The sequence below is a fragment of the Haliotis rubra genome, unplaced genomic scaffold (genome assembly GCF_003918875.1).
Source record: "Haliotis rubra isolate DU_JTF1 unplaced genomic scaffold, ASM391887v1 Scf284, whole genome shotgun sequence".
Classification (NCBI taxonomy): Eukaryota; Metazoa; Mollusca; class Gastropoda; order Lepetellida; family Haliotidae; genus Haliotis; species Haliotis rubra.
In genome coordinates, this window is record NW_025766936.1 from 1,067,421 (window position 1) to 1,082,088 (window position 14,668).

General features: G+C 41.8%; 1 protein-coding gene across 1 annotated transcript; it reads right to left on the reverse strand.

Moving 5' to 3' along the window:
* Nucleotides 1-1,830: 1,830 nt before the first annotated feature.
* On the reverse strand, nt 1,831-14,563 carry LOC124281421 (MOB kinase activator 1B-like). Its single transcript, XM_046717470.1, is given in 5 exon segments — nt 1,831-2,423; nt 7,770-7,997; nt 9,705-9,738; nt 9,740-9,872; nt 14,367-14,563. Coding segments are annotated over 5 exon segments (651 nt in total). The 5' UTR covers nt 14,381-14,563; the 3' UTR covers nt 1,831-2,181.
* Nucleotides 14,564-14,668: the final 105 nt, after the last annotated feature.

Sequence of the window (14,668 nt, forward strand, 5' to 3'; positions counted from 1 at the left end):
AACAGCAGAGATGTGCTATCCAGAGGACACCGGATATGATGTCACTATCAACAATAGGATGTGACATCAAAATCAACAACAGAAAGTGTTGTTTCCCCTAGAAGACAGGTTCTGATGTCACAATCAAACACACGGTGTGATGTCACAATCAAACACAGGTTCTGATGTCACAATCAAACACACGGTGTGATGTTACAACAGAAGACAGAGAATGATAGCTATTGGATGGCTAATTCCAACTGAATATTCCACTATGGCTAACAAGCACTATGTTAATGATATGCTGTTTTCAAGGATGACTAGTTAGCAGCATGTACTCATGTTCAACATCAGTAAATGCAACATTAAAGCATATCAGATTACTTTGGCAAGACATACAGTATGCCCTTTCCAATTTCTTGATCAGTAACCCACTGAAAGTCAGTTAAAACCTTATCACCAATAATGGACATACTGAAAGATTACAAAATAGCCTCAAACCAGAATGGAATCTTTTGTCAATCTCTAATCATAAGGGTGTAACCAATAGTTCATGTATCAATGCCTAAAATTATTGCAAATTTATTCTTGTAGCAAAAGTTCCACCACTATGGGTCAGTTCTAACAGCTGAGAGTAGAGCACAATTGACAAGGTCTTTATATTAATGTGCATCAAGTCTCTTACCCCAGTATATTAACATTATCTTCAGTGGAAATAGTTAACTCCCAATTTTACCACTTCTAAACAAACTTATCATAGTCAAACATCAAATGGCATCCTATGGATACTGCAATCCTTCCATCACTTAAACATACCGTTACATCCCTTACAGTTGATTATTCAGACATATCAGTACATCCCTAGCAGTTCCTTATTCAAACATATTGTTACATCCCTAGCAGTCAAAATTAAAACATATTGTTACATGCCTAGCAGTTCATTATTCAAACATATTGTAACATCCCTAGCAGTTCATTATTCAAACATATTGTTACATCCCTAGCAGTTCATTATTCAAACATATTGTTACATCCCTAGTAGTTCATTATTCAGACATATTGTTACATCCCTAGCAGTTCATTATTCAAACATATTGTAACATCCCTAGCAGTTCATTATTCAAACATATTGTTACATCCCTAGCAGTTCATTATTCAAACATATTGTTACATGCCTAGCAGTTCATTATTCAAACATATTGTTACATCCCTAGCAGTTCATTATTCAGACATATCAGTACATCCCTAGCAGTTCATTATTCAAACATACTGTTACATCCCTAGCAGTCAAAATTAAAACATATTGTTACATCCCTAGCAGTTCATTATTCAAACATATTGTTACATCCCTAGCAGTTCATTATTCAAACATATTGTTACATCCCTAGCAGTTCATTATTCAAACATATTGTTACATCCCTAGTAGTTCATTATTCAAACATATTGTTACATCTCTAGCAGTCAAAATTAAAACATATTGTTACATCCCTAGCAGTTCATTATTCAAACATATTGTTACATCCCTAGCAGTTCATTATTCAAACATATTGTTACATCTCTAGCAGTCAAAATTAAAACATATTGTTACATCCCTAGTAGTTCATTATTCAAACATATTGTTACATCCCTAGCAGTTCATTATTCAAACATATTGTTACATCCCTAGCAGTTCATTATTCAAACATATTGTTACATCCCTAGCAGTTCATTATTCAAACATATTGTTACATCCCTAGTAGTTCATTATTCAAACATATTGTTACATCCCTAGCAGTTCATTATTCAAACATATTGTTACATCCCTAGTAGTTCATTATTCAAACATATTGTTACATCCCTAGCAGTTCATTATTCAAACATATTGTTACATCCCTAGTAGTTCATTATTCAAACATATTGTTACATCCCTAGCAGTTCATTATTCAAACATATTGTTACATCCCTAGCAGTTCATTATTCAAACATATTGTTACATCTCTAGCAGTCAAAATTAAAACATATTGTTACATCCCTAGCAGTTCATTATTCAAACATATTGTTACATAACTCGCAGTTCATTATTCAAACATATTGTAACATCACTAGCAGTCAAAATTAAAACATTGTTACATCTCTATCAAGTCACAAGATGACTGTAGACTCTGCAGAATCACTGTAAACATTGAAAACCATTAGAGCCAGGTGGTTCCTGGGGATTGGCATCTATCGGTCCTTGCTGGTGAGTTTATCAATCAGCTCCTGTAAAGGGGCTAGTTCCTTTCTGTCTATGAGGTTGAACTCCTGCACAAAGAAGATGAAGTGCTTGAAGGATGTGTTGAGGTGGGCCTCCTCACTCAGCTGGACCACCTCCTTGAAGTGCTGGTGGTAGATATGTGCATACACACGAAACAGGCGCTTCAGGATCGTTTTGGCAATGGACAGGAAGTTCTTTGGAAATGGCACACCTTGAATAAAAAGAAGCAATTATACTTTGTTTACAGGTAAATCATAATGATAAAATTATTAAAATCTAAATATTTTAGATATTTAAATACTTACCTTACCATAGGTCTTATGCTTATTACCTGAAGCTCCGCTTAAAAGAGATCAGACAGTCGTTGATTCGCCATTCTCTAGAATGGCTGCCTCAAGTATCGACGAGTGTACAGGAACGGAAGTGACGTGATCTCCCCTCTCTGCGCTCAAGCGTGGTCTATCCAAAAATTACTTTTACTGACCACGTCCGAAGAGCCCAGAGAAGGGAGGAGCATCAAGCGTTGGGAGGGAGTTACCGCCCTATTGTAAGGTAAGTATTTAAATATCTAAAATATTTAGATTTTAGTAAATTTTTAACTCACCTTACCATAGGTCTTATGCATATGGATTCGACAGTAGGATGGCGGTGTCGGTGTCGGGTGTCGTCCCATGAAGAAAAACAAGACCACATGCCAAGGGAAACCAAGGAAACTAACTGAAAGCAGACTGTCGCAGGAAGCGCCTGGAACAAGAAACAGATAGTGACCCAAGGAAACCCTAAGGAAAACAATACACCCAGGGCGTAAGTTATCCTAAAGACCAGAAGGTAAGGAGAAGTAGTTACCTAATGGGCTGTAGGTCGGGTGGGTTGCTGGGCAACCCTCAGTGGACCAAAAGATTGCAGACCTTCAACATCCTCGACGGCCAGATCCCGCAGGTAGTGGCTAGCGAAGACAGTAGAGGACTTCCAGGAGCATCCCTCCATGATGGCTGGAACGGTGCAGTTCCTATGGAGAGCCATGGTGGACGCCAGGGCCTTAATCTCGTGCGGGTTATTGGCTGTAGGATGAGGCAGATCTAGTGCATCGTAGGCAGCCAGGATGGTCGTACGTAGCCAGAGCGCAATAGTATTCCTATTAACTTCACCTTTTGCCGCACAGGAAAACAGGATGTACAGTCTCTTACGAGAGTGCCTCCTGGATGATGATTTGGCAATATACATCTTAAGCCCTCACAGGACAAAGCAGCTGTTCCTCAGCGTTGTGGGGTCCTAAAATGGAAGCCAATGGAGGAATGGAGAACATTCTGTCTAGTTGTCCTGGCAGCTGGTTCTTAGCCACGAAATCCCAAAGCAGTCCCAAATGAACAAGCCCATGCTGTGACTTCTCAAAATGCACCCTGGTGACATCCAAAGTGTGGATCTCGCTGACTCTAGCTGCCGTGGCCAAGGCCAAGAGAAACGCTGTCTTCCTGGAGAGGTTCTCGAATGAAGCAGTGTCTAAAGGCTCGAAAGGTGGATCTTTCAGATGCCGGAGAACAATGTTAAGGTCCCAAGGAGGAGGACGAAACTTTGCCTTCTGGTCCTCCAGCTTGAAGGCTTTGAGTACGGCAATGAGCTCCGGCACCTTGGAAATCTTTTTGTCGCACTTGACCGCCAAAACAGAGTTAAGAGCCGATAGTGTTGCCCTTGAGACGCCGGGACTTCCGAAGGAAAAGAAGGAACTCTGCTATAAACTGAGGAGAAGCTTTCAATGGGTCCTTGGACTTCTGTGCACAAAACTTCTCAAAGGAAGTCCACTTATCATCGTAGAGTGATCTAGTGGAGACTCGATGAGCACGAGCAATAACCTTGGCTACACCTGTGAAGAAGCCCTTGGCCTTCAGTGCCTTTTGCAGATGATCCAGCCATACAGATGAAATCGAGTCGGATCAGGATGCAGCTGTCGACTGCGGATGCCTGAGCAGGTGAGGCCACTCTGGTAACTGTTGCGGACTTCCTTCAGCGAGACGGCGCAGATCTGGGAACCAGGTTCTGGTTGGCCACCAAGGCGCGACCAAAAGCAGATGAATCGTCTCTGTCTGCTTAACCTTTGCTATCACTGCTGGCAGCAGAACTGGTGGTGGAAAGGCGTATGCGTCCAGACCCTCCCACGACAAGGACATGGCTTCGACTGCCCATGTCGCCGGATCTGGAACCGGAGACACGTACAACGGATTCTGTTTGTTGAACCGAGTCGCAAACAGGTCGATCAGAGGACGGCCGTGACTGTGACATAGAAGGTTGAAAGCTTCTGTTGGCGACGGCTTGCTTGGCCTTGAGAGAGCGTCTGCTAGGACATTCTTGCACCCTGGAATGTACCGGGCTCTGACTGTGATGCCATTGTTGTCCAGGAGACTGGCCAACAGGAAGGTCTGCTCCAACAACTGCTTGGACCTGGTCGTTCCCTGGTTGCGAATCAACCACACCACCGTAGAATTGTCCGACGCTATCAGAACCTTGGTGTCCTGCAGCAGAGGCGTCCAGTGTCGAACCGCTAGAATGACTGCTTGGAGCTCCAAATTGTTGATATGCCAGCCTAGGTCGGCGTCGGACCACAGCCCCGAGGTGGTCTGGTCGTTGAGGTGTGCACCCGGACCCTGAAGAGACGCGTCAACGAAAAGTTCGTGATCGTGAACAAACTCTGTCAAGGAGACTCCTACGCAGACGTTCGACTTTACAGTCCACCAGCGGAGGTAAGCGTGGAGATGCAGAGGTAGAAGGAACCTCGACTGGAGGTCGTCGGCTTGGATGTAAGACAATAGGAAGCGCTGTAACGGTCGGAGCATCAGACGACCTCTGAGCGCCAAGTCCTGGGCTGCGGTGAGGAGACCTAAGAGGGACTGCCATTACCTGAGCGTGAGCGGCTGGGACAGACCTCGACTGGCGAAACTGACAATTTTCCTCCAGCGATCCTGTGGAATCCTGACAAGGTCGCAGTGAGTCAGGAACAAGCCTCCTATAAACGTCAGTTCCTGGGACGGCTCGAGGTGGGACTTGTCTGATTTGATAATCCACCCCAGTTGTTCTAGGAGACGAATGGCAAAGTCCATCTGTTTGCAAAGCAACTGAGGGTCGAGGTGGTTCATGAGACAGTCGTCTATATAAGGGTCGAAATCGATGCCCCTGAGATGGTGAAACCGGGTGATCGGCGAGGTTATCCGAGTAAAAAAGTTTCAGAGGCCAATGCAGAAACAGGCTTCAACATCCTCTTGAGCTCTGCGTCAGTAGCCAACATCTTAGAGTCCTGCACTCGGTGAGAAGACTGTGGAGACCCGTTTAAGGGATTCATCATGAGCCGTGCCTCCATCAGCGAAATCCAGGCTATGTATCTTGTAGTCCCTTTGCGCGCGACTTAATAGTAGTATTGAGAGACAGTTTAGCAAAGTTGGCATCCAAAGAGGCCACCGCATCGGCCACCAGGTAACTGTAGGGGAACGTGGTCGTCGCGGCGAGCGGCACAAAGGAGGTGACCTTGAACGGTAGCGACTCCCACGAGTCGGCGACCTTCAACGTCTCTCCCTATCATTGGGACGTCTGGGAGAGCGAGACCTGGAATCAGACCGGCGACAGCGATGACTAGTATCAGAACTTTGCTGGAGACTTCGAGAACGATGGCGCTGTCGAGGAGACCTAGAGTGAGACCGCTTAGAATGACGGAAACGCTCGGCTTCCTGGCGTCAGGAACTCTCTTCCAATAACTGACGCTGAAGATCCTCCTCTCGAGACAACGTAGACACAGGAGCCTTCCTGGGGATATGGTAGTCTAACAACAGCGTTGGCATCAAGGGAGGCGCTTGTTGACACACCAATCCAGCAACATCAGAACTAAGTGCCACGGCCGTCGGCGCTGGCTTGTGCTTCAACTGCTGCAGGCAAAAGGAGCGTCCTTAGAAGCTTCTGTACCTCCGGATGACATAAGGCATCTGACTGAGATAAGTCCACAAAGGCATCAGACGGGCGCTGGGCATCAGCCTCCTTGGTGCAGGTGTAGACGTCTGTTCAGCTAAAGGAGAAGAGCGTCCGTCCGGCGTCCTTGGAAGAGAAGACCTGGAGCCTAACTACGAAGCAGGTGAAGACATCTTCCTCTTATGGTGCGACAATCGTTTCTTCTTGGCGGCGGTGTAAGCCTGGAAATCGGCGACCGATAACGGCGTACAAAAATGACAGCGCTCAGCAAGAGAACAGGCTACATTAGTGCAGTCCGGACACCAAGGGTGGGGATCCTTGGCAGACTTTTGCACCTTGCAGATACAGCAAAAGTGCCAGGTCATGCACACAAAGGCTGGAACACACGAAAAAAAAAGTGAAACGTAAAAACTATGTAAACACACAGAAAAAAAAAACCTTCAGAGAAAAATGGAAACACCCCTGCAGCAAGAATGGGCACAACCAAGATGGCTGCCCCAACAGATCCGAAAAAGAGCGTGAAAAACAAGCACAACTTAGGCAACAATATCAAGAAATACAAGACCAAGCATGAATATTATGGTGAAAAAGACATAAGAGAATACAAAACACCAAACATGCCAAGTGGAGCGACACTCACGACGTGGAAACACACCCCACACCGAAGTGAGAAACACGAGGCAGCCAGGTAAGTGAAGTTTGCTTTAATTATGTTCTTCACCCACACAGAGAAGAATATAGGATATAAAAAGCATACATACCTGAAACAAACAAGAACTTTAATATCTGAAAGAATCAGTAAGTAGCGAGCTAGCGAAATCAAAAACCTCTCACACACAGTACGCTTGAAGTAAAAGTGATATTTGGATAGACCGCGCTTGCAAGGGGAGATCACGTCACTTCTGTTCCTGTACACTCGTCGATACTTGAGGCAGCCATTCTAGAGAATGGCGAATCAACGACTGTCTGATCTCTTTTAAACGGAGCTTGAGGTAATATGCATAAGACCTATGGTAAGGTAAGTTAAAAATATATATAAAAAATAAAAAAATAAACAGCAGTGGCTAAAAGGTTCACCTGCAAACCTTATTGTATGGTTTTACACTATTTTAGTACTAGCCAATCAACATAATGACACAGAACACCAGATATTGGGTGCACACATTAAACCCATGTGAAGAATCAAACCCATGTAAATGAGTGAGTGAGTGACTTTAGTTTTAAGCTGCACTCAGCAATATTCCAGCTATATGGCGGCGGTCTGTAAATAATCGAGTCTGGACCAGACAATCCAGTGATCAACAGCATGTGCAACGATCTGCGCAATTGGGAACCAATGACATGTGATCAACCAAGTCAGCTAGTCTGACCACCCGATCCTGTTAGTCGCCTAACCTTAGGGTTACTGAAGATCAATATTCTAACCCGGACCTTCAAAGGTTCCCAGGTAAATGAGTTAATCTTAATGATGATTCCAATACTATTTCAGTAACATCACAGCTTGTAAGCTTATTGCAGGAGAACAGCGTCCAGTAATGCCCTCAAGCAAAGACAGTACTGACAAACAAGGAAACAGAATCAAATAATACAGTCACTGTCCGATACTGACCTATTTTCGAGGGAAAGAGTGTTTCATCATCCAGCTGGTCCTGCACCCAGGTCATCAGGTAGTCGATATACTTGGGAGCCGAGCATTTGATGGGCTTCTTGATGGTCTGTCCATCAGCCCAGTGGTACTCATACTTTGGGCCCGCAGACATGACTGAACATGACTCCTCTGAGCAGAACTCCGTGATTGTGCCATACAGCATGTTGATTTGGTTGAAGAAGTCAACAGCTGGGGATGAAGTGAATAATGTCAGATCCTGATGCTTTCGGGGACGGAAATAAATTTTTGCCAACTTTGCCACAGATCACTCATAAGGATGCTTAGGCATGTCCTTTAACATTAAAGTACACTAAGATTAGAATATTACCTTGGATCCATCATCCGACAACGTGGATGTCAATCTATCAAGACTAGATAATAAGCAGTTCAAATTTTGTAAGTTTGCCACCCGTCCTTTTCTACACTAAGACTGATCATTGCATTTTTCATTCCTGAACACTCAGACTTTTCTTGTGAATCATTTTCCATGCTCTTGTGATATCATACAATAAACACTGTCCAAAGGTCCTGTAACTCACTAGACAGTGTAAGCTTCTAGGTACTGTTACTTATCAATGCCTGCATTGGTAGAAGGCACACAATCAAAGCTGGGACAGTAGTTGGTTCCCCTTCAAAAATGCCACTGGGCACTGATTGTAACCACCAATACGTTAAACCCAGGAATTTATCTGGACAAGTCAGCCACAAGTCGTTGCAAATGTAACTAAAAATGTCCTAACTTGATTAAAATAAGTTGGGTTAGACTGGTAATTCACTGATGACTGGAACAGTAGATAAGTAAGATCCCACAACACTTAATCCACATAATTACAGTAAATGCAACTTTTAATATCTGAATTATATGTTCTTGAAAATATTCCCAATTTTGAACAAAATGACAAGTTTCCTAATTTAGTTGTGAAGAGTGCTTAGTTTGGAATCAAATATACATGCAATTCCGTTTTTCTGCATTATCATTAGGCTATTAAAGTTTTGATGTTAAATTATTACCAATTTTGACTTATGGATCAGAAGTTTGAGGATTCCATTCATCGCCGAATGGCGAAAATATACACACTAAATTCTGTAAGATAACTTGTGGATTGAGTAGAAATACTCCAAATAATTTTGTAAAATCTATCTTGGCTAGAAATTCTGGCAAAGTGTCCCATTATTTAAAAATTGTCAAGTTTTGGCTTAGATTATTAACTCAAGAAAACTACCTGATATTAAAAAAAGCTTATACTTTCCAATATAAAAGGGCAGAGAACCGTAGAGCTTGCTGGGCACTCAAGGTTAAATCATGTTATTTTCTTTCGGATTCGCAAAGGTTTGGATTCAACAGAGTGTTGGATGGGCTGATGTATTCTTAAACCAGTTTAGGCAAAGATGTGTAGACATTGAGAATCAAATATGTCATGAAAATATTCAATCTTGCTCTAAACTTGAACTGTTCTTTGCTGTAAGAGATCATTCTCAATATCATAACTGGGTTCGATTTATCGATGTAAAATTATTTCGGAATTAATATTTTAAATTTCCTTGGATCTAATCACCGTCTTCTAATTGAAACAGGCAGATATTATAGAATTCCACAAAATGAACGTGTTTGCCCATTTTGTATTATACCAGTTGTCGAATATGAATTTCACTTTTGCCTCGCGTGTCCATTTTACCTTGATCTGGCAAAAAATATATTTCTTGCCACTAAGAAACGTGATTCCTTTTTCAAAGGGATATCTGTGAAATGATCTCTTTGTTACATTAATGTACGTGTATTTAGATACAGCGCCCATGTCACAATTGTACTTCATCATGCTCTGTACTTGTATAATGGGCCGGTGGCCCCATAACTGGAATAAAAGCAACTATTAGGCTAGCCAGTGGGCTACTCACTGTTAACTGCCACCCATTCGTTGAGGTCCTCCCCCCTCAGGAAGCATGACGGCCAGACGGAGGTTACCACTTCCCAGGGTAACCGCTGCATGTTTCATCAAGTCATACTGATGAGTTCCTTCTGGGATGTTCTTCTTAGGTTTGAAAGTTTTGTTGTTTTTACTTCCACTATAAACAACAAAGAATGAACACCATGAATAAAACTGCCAAGGTGAAGTTAGCCTGATGTACAACTTCATTTGATTTAACATTACACTCCCCTGCCTCATTATCCCACCAAACAATAATACTCTCTCCCCCCAAGCAACCATACGTCATTTATTCCCATGATGTGACTAATTAGCGCGTTCATGATGTCGTATTTAGCATATTCAACTGTCACATCATTCGGCTGCGTGCAACAACAGCGACTCTGCTCAAGAAAACATGCCTGCCTCCAAAATGAAAGGTGGCACTGGTCCACTGGCTTGTAAAAGGTCTGATGGCTAGTAGGACAGGGGCTACCAAGAACCAGACAGTAGGAGCTCAAAAGGGAACAGTATACAGGACCACCAGACCCAGCAGAGGAAATAGGAAGTCACAATACACAAGGTAAGTTCGATATTGAAATCGTACGTACCAAATATTACCGTAGATAAGCCGATCTCATAGATAAGCCAACCCCCATACTCGACCCTTAAAATCACTATCAAAATGATAGGTTTCTTACATAAGCCGACCCCACGCGATGGGGTCCCAATCGCAGGCAACTCAGACCCACAAGACAAGTGGCAGTTACCATCTTGGACGTAAAATGTAAGTATGTTTGGTGAGGATAGAATCTAATAAAGTTTTAACTGACCCCTAATTGTTCCATGCATAAAACCTATCTGGCAATACACCAAAGTGCTGTCACATAATAGGTTATGATTATAAATATTTAAATTTGTAGAACAAAATCTGCAATTAAAATGACACCATGCTAGAATATATTTCTCTTGGTAAAATAATAGTTTCAGATACCATATTTTCCCGATCACTGCATCAGAATTCATCTTGTTATATTACTGGGTACGTCTTAACTAAATCACCAGTAGATCGGGGTAACGTGTGCACAGCTGATTGCTATTTCCGGTTCTGTATACGAGACAGATACACACGGTAATCTTAATCCCTGCATATAAGACAATGCCTAGCAAAACAAATTAGAACTGAAAAGGTAAATAATCTTGTCTATTGATGTTTAACTGCAAATTTGACATCTGTACTGACAAAATCGTCTTCTTTTGTTCGTTCACGTGAAGCGATATGATGTCGTTTTCTTACCAACTGACAAAAAGGTCTGACGAAAGCGTAACCCATAGATACAGTACAACCAGAAATTATTGAGAATTTAAGACTGTAATTTTTTTTTCCCTCATTCCTCACATATTAAACATGAATATTAGCAGAACATAACTCCAGATTCAAAGACAGGTGAACAGTTAGTATTTTGTCAAGTCACCATGGGCAGCAATGCAGGCTTCAATGTGGCGGGGCATACTACTGATCAAAGTAGTTAGAAAGTTGTGGTCCATGCTGTCCCAATATCGGACCACCTCTTCTTTCATTTCAGCAATATTTGTCAGATTTTTCTTATTGACACTTTTCTTCATAAGTCCCCAAACATTTTCTATTGGATTTAGGTCAGGGCTATAGCTTGGCCAATCTAATAATGTCATATTTTGGGTCCGAAACCAGGCCTGTGAATGCTTTGAGCGATGTTTTGGGTCGATGTCCTGCTGGAAAATCAAAACATTTCCATAGAACACGTGAGCAGATTTGGGTGGCATTTGAGCAGATGGAAGTAAATGTCCCTCGAGATTATCTATGTACCGCTCACTGTTCATATTCCCTTCAAATACACAGAGGGGCGTTGCCCCTAACACAGATATGCCACCCCACACATTAAATTTCGAACTGTACTGTGGGTGCTGATACAAAGGTTTTTCAGTTTGTTTGGTCCAGAATTTCAGTGTATTAGGAAACAGCCACACAGAACTTTCATCTGAGAAAATCACATTGTCCCAGTTAAAATTTCTATGCTGTAAGCACCAGTTCAACCTTCGCTCCTTTTGTTCAGGTTTCATTATCGGTAATGGAATTCCTCGACTTTTCTGCCAACCCATTGCATGCAGCTCAGTTCTAATTGTCTCCTTACAGACAGCCACAGTTCCTCTATCAATCATATCCAGCCTTAAGTTTTCTAAACTCCTTCGTTTGTTTTTAGAAACAAGAATACCAAGCCAGCTCCTGTCACTGACAGTCAATTTCCTGGGCCTACCTGCGCCTCCCTGGTGCTCAATGCCATATCCATTTGCAATATTTTTCAAAACACGATAAACAGTTGAAATCACTTTAGCTGATCTGATGTCCTTGTTATAATACTCTAAAATCAACTTCCTCTTCTCTAAATCATCCATACTGAGGATCACTGAAAATGCCGTCTGCTAGCAAGTAAACGAAGGGGGATAACTCTTCAGAAACTAATGAAAAAGGATTAACGGAGTTGTCTCTCTTGAATGAAACCAAGCACTTGATAGCTGGTCATGGTTGTTTATACTAGAAATCCAATTAAACATATTCCTAAAATTCTCAATAATTTCTGGTCATACTATAAGACAAACCCCTGCTACAGTCTGCCTTTTTTGGTCCTCAAAATTTGGCTTATCTATGGTAGTATACGGTATTTAGGAGATGTTCAAATACTCAATAACACCCGGAAATTGGAATATTCCGTGGCCAACTCAATAACACCCGAAATGATGTTTATCGACATTGTAAACACAAAAGTAAACCAAAAGGTCCACACACGTTTTTGTGTCTGCATTCATTGACATAAAGTACGGGTACAGCAGTGCAATGTCATCAGCCGTCCGTTTCGGCTGTCTCCCATGGTAGCATCTAGGACTGCTCATTTTTGACGTCATTCGGACTTTACGTCACAATATGATTTGAATGACGTCATCTCAGCTGACGACGTAACAATACAATGGTGTGAGCGATGTTTGTATGTATTAATTAATACACTGCGAATTTCCTGGAATCGAATACCATTTGATCACGTTTTTCAACCAATCAGATTTAAGAACACGGTGAGCATCTAGGACTGCTCATTTGTGACGTCATTCGGACTTTACGTCTCCCATGGTAGCATCTAGGACTGCTCATTTGTGACGTCATTCTGGCTTTACGTCACAATATGATTTGAATGACGTCATCTCAGCTGACGACGTAACAATACAATGGTGTGAGCGATGTTTGTATGTATTAATTAATACGCTGCGAATTTCCTGGAATCGAATACCATTTGATCAGGTTTTTCAACCAATCAGATTTAAGAACACGGTGACTTTTGGTTTACAATAATTTGTGCGACATTCATGACCGATGCAGTTCAGTTGCCCATAAATTGCCCAACAAACGAATCTAACATAACTCTCACACAGGCAGCAATGCTTCACGACAACACGGCCCTGTGCAGGTGGGGTCTGTAGTGAAACATTGGGTGGGTGTTGGTATCATGATACTTGGTTGCCTGCTAACTACAGCTGAGGCCAAATTCTTCTGCCCGCTTCTTTCGTATGGGAGTGTTAGTATCGTTACTGAGGTCATGTCTTCCAAGCACAGCAGAGGGACAGCTTGACCTATGATAGGGTGTGTAATTTGCATGGGGGTCTGAGGTAGGACTGTGGCTTTATTGCCCCTTCCTGCATCATCCACACTGAGCCCATTATTTCCCAAAAATCGTTGTTGTTTATCTTTACTTCCATGGCAGTCTGGCCATAATGGATTAATTAATCATAGGTAAGTTCAGATACCCCTCAAAAAGTAACTCAACCTTCCAAACAATAATTGCCTTGTGTTAGATGACATCACCTTCCAAATATTTCATTGATGGCTTTCCAAAACAGTTTGGTATACCAGAGTGGATGTGCCGACATATGGCGTCTGATTAGACATTGCTTTTGAAACAGCTGTACAGGCGGAGTGACAGTTGCTAATTTGGCAAAAGTAATGGCAATTTGTTTTAGCATCACATATTGAGTACCATGGAAACATTACAATCACAAGATCACCAGATAAAAACCATTAATATTATATTTAGAAATGGGCTATTTCTGTAGACAGGTCGAATGTACGATTATCGCATGTACACTGTTCATGTCCCTACGTAAAGCTGCATATGTCAGCACGTACATATCCGTCCGATAGTTCATAGAGCACCAGGATCATATATACATGGCTGTTCTGGTAACTTCTACACTACCAGCTAAAATGTGAGAATTTCTCTCTTCGATATATTCAAAACAAGTTTATTGTGTACAAAAGTTATTTACACATCATTTAATAACAGACCTTGTTTGCTGTCAACCAAAGAAAGAAGAGGTGCGTTTTGACATTGACACTTAGAAACCGGAAGCATTTGTCAAACTGCTACGAAACCATTTGTGTAACAAAGACACACCAAATTATACGTATACCATTCTCAGAAATTGTCATCTATATAACATAACAATACATTTCATGGTCCAGCTGCTGTCATTATTAAATGCAATCAAATAACCTGTGCAGGAGATGAGAACTCTGACTAATGTTTGTAAACAAACAAATTGAAAAGAATAGTTAGCTCAGGAAACTTACAAAAGGAAGCTCATCTTCGGATGCCACACAAAAGATTCCTTGAAGGGTAAATTAGCTGTATTCTTGGCCCTTCAAAACTATAAGTAAATTCAATACTTCTACATAAGTAAAGCAGATGATTGTTGATTTTGATGGCTATCCCTCGACTAACAATGTCACCAATATGGCGATCGAATGTTTATGCCCTAACCGGAAGGAAGTTTAGCGTCCATAAACGTTAACAATACAAAAATAGATGATTTTTCGTATTGATGCTTATTACAAATCTATCTTAACAAAACTGTAACCTTTTCTGAATAAAA